Source organism: Enhydra lutris, unplaced genomic scaffold (genome assembly GCF_002288905.1).
Source record: "Enhydra lutris kenyoni isolate GAN:26980312 unplaced genomic scaffold, ASM228890v2 scaffoldscaffold12, whole genome shotgun sequence".
NCBI lineage: Eukaryota > Metazoa > Chordata > Mammalia > Carnivora > Mustelidae > Enhydra > Enhydra lutris.
The window spans coordinates 1,499,122-1,508,365 of NW_019154096.1; the positions used below are offsets into that span (position 1 = coordinate 1,499,122).

Sequence of the window (9,244 nt, forward strand, 5' to 3'; positions counted from 1 at the left end):
GCCTTCGGGTAAATGTGTGGGGTCTTGCCCTTGCTGTTGTGGCTTTGTCTCCTGTATAATTAGCAGGCTTTTCACAGAAACCCAGGATGACTGGAAATGCCTAAGAACAGTCTCTATAGGCTATGGTAATTAAAACTATAGATAGACTGAAAATTAAACATTCTAATAAAGCTTAAAATTCCTTTTCAGAGTGCACCGGCCTCTCTGCAAAGCCATTATACCAGCGCTGTCGGGGTCCTTTTCACATGGAAGTTGGTAGTTACCACCTTTATTGGCTCTTAGAAGGGCTCATTAAAGATAGGGACACTTCATTAAACTTACCTAAATAAATTGACCTTTTAGATTAAATTCATTCTCCGAATTTGCACAAAGGGATAATTACCTATGGTATATTACCTTCATTGTGAGTATACCTATAAAAAGGTTGTATCAAACAGACTTCACCAGTGTTTCATCACGGGGTCAGGAAGCTTGGAGCTTTGGGATTATATTCGGAAGTGTTTTTGACACTTTTATTATGAAGGACTTAAGTGACACGGTGACAAGATAAGGAAATTGGCACCAGCAGTAGTTGCTCATTTTTAAATTCAAATCTAAATAAAGGCAACTCTCTAAATATTTCATATCATTCTATTTTTCTGTCAATTCCATTTTAAAAAATCACAACCTGTTTTCTTGTGCCTTTCCCAAAAGTTTAGGTCTGTGATTAGTCTCAGTATTGTCAGTTTAAAAAAAAAATGCAAAACCCAAACACATTTAAAGTCATTTTGGTTGCTGGAAACGGGCCTAGGATGTGTTTTACTGATAGATAACTGTTTAGAAACAACCAAAATGTCCATCCACAGGGAGCTGGTTACATACAGCACAGTATATGTACTATGGTGGAATACTATGCAGCCATCAAAAGGAATGATCTATGTGGAAATGGAAAGAGCTCTAGGTTATATTTCTTATGTGGGTAAAAAAAAAAAAATCCAGGTGCAGGACAATGTCTATATTCTGATATGGGTTAAAGGACAAAAAAAAAAAAGGAGTGTGTATCTGTGTACTTACATAGGTATCAAAGATCCTTGAAGAGACACATGCAAAACTGAATGTTTGTTTCCTCTGGAGAAGGGAACTGGGTACCTGGGAATGGGAAGAGAGGGACGCTTTTCACTTTATTCCCTTTTTGTGGCACTTGCATCTTGAGCCAGGGAAATGTATCGCCTATTCAAAAAGCAAATAGATAAAATTGATATTGAAATAAAAAAAATGTTAGACTCTTCCTAACAATCTTGGCTTCAAACACCAAAGTTTGGTTCTCTAGAACAGTGCTGTCCCATTGAGCTTTCTGTATTGCTGGAATGATCCATCTGGGCACTGTCCAGCTCAGTAACCCCCAGCTACAGGTGGCTTTTGAGTACTTGAAAAGTAGCTTATGCAACTGAGGAACTAAGATTTTTCATTTCCTTTCATTTTAGTTAGTTTATACCTAAATAGCCACCCATGGCTAGGGGCTACCATGTCAACTGGAGGTAGATCTAGAGCATATGGTTTCAAGTTTAGTGGTGTTTTAGGAGAAATAATTATTCCTTTAGGCTCTCAGGGTGAAATGAATTATTGTAAGTCCAAGAAAATGCCTACATTCTCTTTTTGCTCTCATACTTAATGCCATCGCATCTTTGTTGAAATAAGTGACTGTTGGATTTGAAAATTTTCTGTTTCCCAGGAAAATCATTTATATGGAAAGAGTATCTTTTTGTGGTCTTGCACGGAACCCACCTATTTTTTAGGGATTCATTTTCTCCTCTGTCACACAGACCCTATTTGCGTGTCTCCACACAGAGTAACATGCTGGGCACTTTGTTCTGGAGCCCCACAGCTGTTGCAACCCAAGGGGACATTTGCATTCTTAGCCAGCAGCTGCCGCGCAAGCCCTTCTAAAATGGTTTTGGCAGGAAATAGGGCACAAGTGGAAACCAAGTTAAGAGCAGCTTGAAAAATAAACAGAATGACTTTGGATGCCTCTTGATATACAGCCCACCTTTCCACTGAAGACTGTCTTCGTGATTTGTTAACATGACGGGACTGGGATCCCTTCCGTGGCCGGGCTCTATCTAACTGCTTTGATATCCGGGGTCTAGCCCAGGACCTGGCATATGCCAGGAGGAGGTCCTTATTACTGTTATTATTATCATTATTTTTAATGGTTGACTATACTGCAAATTTGTTTAACTGATTTAGTTACTAGCTTAACACTGTTGCGCATTCAGGATAAACTAAGATGTAGATAATGAGTGGTTTGGGGGCCCTCCTCTCCTTTCCTCTCCACGACACAATACCGCCCACCCTCCACTCTGAAGTAAGCCATTATGAACATTATTTAAACATTCTTTATTCATCCATTCTGCAAGCAAGCTTATTTTTGTTGCGTGCAGGGAATAAGCACACTCTCATTTAGTCCGTATCTCCTACGAAATAGGTTTTCAGAAGGTCAGGGCATAGGTGTGAACGTGGTACCTTTTTAAGCTGAAGGCATAAATCCCTCAGGCTGGTATATCAAATAAATGATTTTTTTTTTTTTGGTCCCTAAAGGGGAAGCTACTAAAATCTTACCATAGGCCTCGAGTCATCCTTTCCATCAAATTCTGTGTGCTTGCCCTAGAAGGCCCCGGGAGCTCCAGTCTCGAGTGTGCAAGAAGTTGAGTGTCGGCCGCATGGGGTGGAGGGGTGCCCTGATGGGGCTGGGGCCGTGTCAAGCAGTGCTTGGTTCTCGTTGCAGACTTTCACTGCCTGGTGTAATTCCCACCTAAGGAAGGCCGGCACCCAGATTGAGAACATCGAGGAAGACTTCAGGAATGGCCTTAAGCTCATGCTGCTTTTGGAAGTCATCTCAGGTTGGTCTTAGACGTACAGGTGTCCTGCTACACCCCGCGCATCTGTGTGTGGGCTCTAGATAGATTATTCTATTATTCTATTCTAAATAGATGCTCTATACGCATCTATTTAGAAACAACTGCCTCAGACGTGTCCTTTGACCCTGGCTGGGCCAGAACACGGTATTATTGGCAGAGAACACCTTTCCAAAGAGCAATCTGCCTGGAGTTATTTTTCTGCTCTGAAAAAGGAGTAAATGCTGTTTAAAATTGACCTATTAAAATAATATTTGCACCACCTACCTTGAAACAGAATAAGAAAAGAAAAAAATGACATTTATGCGACTCCCCACGGTGCTGCCCTCTCTCTGCTCTAAGCCCACCAGGTGCCTCTCCCAGACATGGTCTTCCATGCAGAAAGCCAGGATACATGTTGCCATAAGTCTGAAAACGTGAGCTCAAATCCCAGAGGGGTTATGTTTTGCTCTGAATTTGAGTTGGCTGGTTTAGACTTTGGATGAGAGAAGGGATCACCCTTGAAGAAGTGGGACTAGAAGGGCGGTGGCAAGTGTGCCCCGATCCATATATCTTCATAATCGGGTGTCTGCCAGGAGCCCTGGCACCCAGTGCTGTGATTTGGACCAGGCTCTCCTGATTTCCTCTAAGAGTTAGTCAGCAACTCCAAAGGCTCCTGGGCTACCAACCAGCTTTTCTCTAGACTCTTTTGTAAGTTGGGCTGGTAGACCAAACCGGACTCTCCCAAGCAGATCTGAAAAGCATATGGCTCTGCACTGGTCCATTGGTCTTAAAAGTTTTTTTGGTTTGTGGTTTACAAAAACCAGAGACCCATCAGAAACAGTCATATACCTATTTCCATTTAAGGAAGGATGGACTCTGAATTTTGGTGTCTCGATTCCCTGTCAAGGGGTTACTTTCTCTGTGTCTATGCTATTCTTTCTTCATCCGTCAGGAGAAAGGCTGCCCAAACCTGACCGAGGAAAAATGCGGTTCCACAAAATTGCTAATGTCAACAAAGCCTTGGATTACATAGCCAGCAAAGGCGTGAAACTGGTGTCCATCGGGGCTGAAGGTAAATGAGGGGTGATAGGAATGACCCGGCTTGCCACACTGACCTCCCAGTGGAAGGTGGGTGGGCCTGCAGCTGGGTGAATTCCTCCTGGCACTTATGGTGCTTGCCGTCTTAGGGTGTCAGGCTGTCTGCTAAGGTCTGGGGTACAGAGATGAGAAGAAAAGGTAGCATGAATGGCAGACCAGGCTGTAGGATTATTTGTAAAGAATAGAGTCAAATATAATGCTGTCTTCTTAAGCCTGATTATTGGGGTGAGAAAGAGCTTAACCTTCCCTGTGACTCTTATGAAGAACTAATTAGTAGGAGGGAAGTGACCTCTTCTTTCTTGGGGAGATTGGGAGCCCCAGTAAGTGTGGCAGGAGCTGAGACGACTCGGCTTCTTGTGTTTTTTTTTACAGCTAAGTACCATGACCTTGCCCCACCTGGGGCACCCTGGAAGGATCAGGGTGAAGATGAGCCCATGTTCTCTGAAACTGACCACTCACAACCTTGGCCCATCTAGTCTTTGGGCTTTGGAAACTCGGGTTGTTTTCAGTGATTATGCATTTACAAGATATATGCTTATTATTAACTCAGAATTCATTTAAACCAGAGACATTTGGTTATGAATACTGTATAACTAGACACACTGTGACACATAAAAACATGAACTGGTCTTTCCATTATATATATATATATATTTTTTTTTTCCAGTAGCTCTGAAGTCAAAACTTATGGGAAACATACAAGCTGTAGGAAAAATGTATGCACTGATGATGTCACCTTTATGCGAATTTGTTGTTGTTGTTTCTTTCCTAAAGAAATTGTGGATGGCAACGTGAAGATGACGCTGGGTATGATCTGGACCATCATCCTTCGCTTTGCTATTCAGGATATTTCAGTTGAAGGTAAAAGACATGGCTGAAAATCTGATTGTATTAGGAACTCGGAGTCATTCCTAGATTGAATTTATAAAGTAGAATTTAAATAAGACCTTGTAAAATTGAACAGTCATTTCCATGATTTAATGGAAGATATGGGAGTTGGGTTTTCACAGGTTTTATATTTGTATGGGAAAGACCCCAGCTACTGTTTCCTTTCATGGGGGTGGAATCATTTTGGAAAAGATGAGCACATGTTCAGAACAGAAGTCGCTTTTTAAAATGAGCATTTGGGGGGCTTTTAATTGCTTATTATATTCATAGGTTCCCAACTCTAACAGTTCTGTGGACTTGCACATGCAAAAAAGCAATCAGTTGAAATCTGAGTTCATTCATTCACCCTCTGTCCCTGCTTTCCTTCTCTGTCTCTGTGTCTGTCTCTACAGCTTTCTGTCTTTCTGTTAACAAAATTCCATTGTTATTGTATCTTTGGGCCTAACAACTGTTCCATCACTATAATAGAACCATAGTCCTTGGCACTGCCACAGAAGATGAAAATCTTTAGTCTTTTTCGCCCACTGTACTCCTAAATATTTTGATGAATTCAGCACTGTTGAAAAGTGTCAAATTGACATTCTTAAAATTAGAACTTTGCCTATTTAGCCCTCAAATCACAAAATGTATAGCTGCGGAACCTACTTAAAGGTGGTCTGGATCATCCAACCGTTGTCAACTTCTTGTACCTTTGTCACCCAACAGGTACCCAGGAACCTGAACAGTGAGGGTGGGGACATTGTTTGTAGTTCTGCCCAGGACAGAGTACCCTCTGATGCGGGTCTTTTTAGGTGATGTTAGTTACTATTCAATCATCAAACGTTAAAAACCAGTGATTTACTTACTGTTGCGCCAGATGGCATGAAGCCTACAGCATTTACCCTTAAGGAATTTCTGACCACTTAGATTACTCCCTTCTGGCATGGAAGCCCCATTTGTGTCATCTAAAAATCCAACTGCGGGGCACCTGGGTGGCTTAGTCAGCGGGCGTCTGCCTTCAGCTCAGTCATGATCCCAGGGATTCAGGGATTCAGCCCCACTTTGGGCTACCTGCTCAGCTGGAAGCCTGCATCTCACTCTCCTACTCCCCCTGTTGTGTTCCTTCTCTTGCTGTCTCTCTCTCTCTCTCTCTGGCAAATAAATAAATAAAGAATCTTTAAAAAAATAAATAAATAAAAATCCAAGTGAGATACAGTGATATTAAAATCTCAATAATTCAGGCTCAGAATTTATAAAGTCTGAATTTGAAAACTTTTATACAATGTGCTTTTTTAAAGATACATTCATTTCATTCCAGTGAAAATAACGAGATGCTTCTTCTAAGTTCTTGCTTTATTAAGAAAACAGTAATTTATAATAATTTTACCAATTTCATATACTTCCAAATTTAAATATTTAAACAGCTGAGCTCACCTTAAAGAACAAATACTATTTTAAAAAAGCTTATTCACATAGTTGCATTTGCTAGTCTAACGAATCCTTTTCCCACAAATATTACAGAGGTTATTATAGGGTTTTTTCTGATGGGTTACACATGTCAAATTAGTGATAGTTTAATTTAGAATTTACTTCTATTTCAAATGTAGCTATGTGTGGTATCCATTATTCATTTTCCCTAGAGTGATTGTTGATGTGTCCAAAATAAGATGTCACAGTATTTTGTGAAGTTATCATAATAAAAAGATACATTAACCTGCTTTTCAAAAGACTAAGAAGTTAAACAGTCAAAAGTAGGAATATGATTAGCAAAGTCCCTAGATCTCTTCCAAGTAGATGTTTTTCAGGAGGTAGTTGGCTGACTTACATTTTTGTTTTCTTTATTGTTTTACTTTTTTGGAGTCATTTCTCAATAATCTCACTCAATTTCTGGAGGTCTCTAGAAAGATGATCTTAGTTTGTTTTCATGATGTGTAGCATGTGCAAAAAGTCATTGTTATTATGATTGAATTCTTTGAGGAGCCAGTGTCCTCTGGAAGAATGATGGATTTCTTCCAGGAAATAAAATGAGAGATGAACACATCCTGTTGTACGTGGATGGGGTTTGCTTGGTGCATCTCTCATGTTTTGTGATGGAATGATAAATGGCAGTACCTACTTGTAATGTGCTTTTCACATCAACGATTCTGTGTGTGCCAAAAGGCCATGTTTCAGATTTAAGCTGTCGTTGCTGGGAGTGAGGTGTACCGCTGCCAGGGACATAATAGGCCTGGTTAGGAAAACCTGACAATGGCGTTGGAGTGGGAGAGAGTCCTTTTTGATTAGGTTAGCCAATGAAATAAGGAGAAAACGTTGACGTTCATCGCATAAGAGTGTTCAGACATATTTAGACATAAATTAGGTAAAACTCCATGAAATTACACAGATTTAAACTTTATGAGATTCTGTTGATCGGCTTTACATCTCTTTGCCTTTCTAGCCTAAATTTCACTTAAACTTTCTAAAATACAGTGCATTATTTCCTCCTGATGTACTTTTTCCTTTTTTAAAAAATACTTTATTTATTTGACAGAAAAAAATATAGCGAGAGGGGGAACACAAGCAGGAGGAGTGGGAGGAGGAGAATCAGGCTTCCCGCTGAGCAGGGAGCCATATACAGGGCTCAAACCCAGGACCCTGGGATCATGACCTGAGCCGGAGGCAGATGCTTAATGATTGAGCCACTCAGGTGCCCCATTGTACTTTTTCTTATTAGTAACTTTGGTTGGGACCCAAAGGCAGGCAGTGTGGAGTTCTATTTTTCAACATTTTTACCAGTTAATATTTGAATAAAGTCTTAGAGTGTTCAGTTGTTTTTCTTAATAAGGTTTTCTGGAGAAGAGACATGAATAGGAGTGGTTCAAGTGATTCCTTTAGCACGTGAAATTTTGGGAGTGTGTTTATTTCAGCTGGGTTATGGGTCACGGGAAAGTCTCAGTGAGAATGGGCAATTCAGATAAATAATTACAGAACACTTTTTACAGAAAAAAAAATCAAATTGAAGTCCTTACTAAAATGGAAGGCCAGGGCCCAATGCTAAGAGTCCACATGTTTATAGGGTTTTTCTAAATTGTTAGCACTTAAATACAGGCAGAATCCTAGATTTTGGGGAACAGTTTTGAGGAGATGTTTGGATGCGGGTAATTTGGGACCCTCCAAGAAGCTGATGCCAGAAGGGTATTAGACACTGTCTTAGCCATCTTGAGCTGCCATAACGGAAGACCATAGACCAGGTGGCCTGACCAACAGAAATTTATTTTCTCATGGTTCTAGAGGGTGGAAATCCAAGATCAGGCTGTCAGCATGGTCTGTTTGGCTAAAGACCTTCATTTTGGCTTGTAAATGGCCACTTTCTTGCTACATCCTTCATGGCAGAGGGAGAGGAAGAGCTCTCTTCTCAGAAGGGCTCTACTCCCATCCTGGGAGCACCACCCTCATGATCTCATCTAACCTTAATTGCCTCCCAAAGGCTCCATCTCTAAATAAGGTCAGGGCTTTAACATAGGAATTTGGGGAGGGGGGTGCCTAGGTTGCTCAGTTGGTTAAGCCAACTACCTGTGGGTCAGTTCATGATCCTGGAGTCCTGGGATCAAGTCCTGCATTGGACTCCCTGCTCAGCAGGGAGTCTGCTTCTCCCTCTGAGCCTCCCCCCCTCACACTCTTTCTCCTCATTCCCTCTCTCTCTCTTTCTCTCAAATAAATAAATAAGTAAAATATTTTTAAAAAAACACATAGGAATTTGGGGGTGGGGGAAACACATTCAGTCCAGAACAGACATGCCAGAGATTTTTTTTTTGGGGGGGTGGGGTGGGGAATGCCTATGAAGAACCAGAAATGGCCAAGAGAGAGCCATCCAGGGCACCTGGCCAGCACCTGTGCTGGAGAAGGGAAGGGAGGTCTGCCGGGAGAAGGGTCTGATGGGGAGCCCTTCAGCCTTGGGTCTCAGAGGAGCCGCACCCACACAGGAATGGCTGGCTCCAGCGCCTCTCCCTCTGTCAGTCCTGGGCAGAGCGGCCTGAGGAGGAATGGCCTCTGGGGAATGCGGGGGTTGGAACTGGGACCTCAGTGGCCTGCCTTGTGCTACCATGGGGAGCCTGCTGTTGTTTCTACTTCATCAGAACTCAAGTGGCCAAACCTGAAACGTACTAATAAAAGCCTTTCGGTATTATACAAATCAGCGGGTAAGGGAATAAATCTGAGACACGATGGTCTCTGTGAATCCCATTGACCCAAGATGATAAGAGAATCAAATGACAGGTTAGTGAAGTCATAGTCTAGTGCATAGTAGTAATTTTTAAGCGAAACTCGAAAATTTTTATTATTTATTTATTTATTTTTAAAAAATATTTTATTTATTTATTTGACAGACAGAGATCACAAGTAGGCAGAGAGGCAGGTAGAGAGAG

General features: G+C 41.5%; 1 protein-coding gene across 3 annotated transcripts in view; it reads left to right on the forward strand.

The window, feature by feature from the left end:
* The window catches only part of LOC111144713 (actinin alpha 2), a 66,228-nt gene that overhangs the window by 22,915 nt on the left and 34,069 nt on the right, over positions 1–9,244 (forward strand). For all 3 annotated transcript variants that reach the window (XM_022499153.1, XM_022499152.1, XM_022499150.1), the window contains exons 2-4: positions 2,765–2,879; positions 3,829–3,948; positions 4,749–4,835. In XM_022499153.1, the coding sequence (XP_022354861.1) occupies positions 2,765–2,879; positions 3,829–3,948; positions 4,749–4,835 (322 nt within the window). The remainder of the gene's footprint in view (positions 1–2,764; positions 2,880–3,828; positions 3,949–4,748; positions 4,836–9,244) is intronic.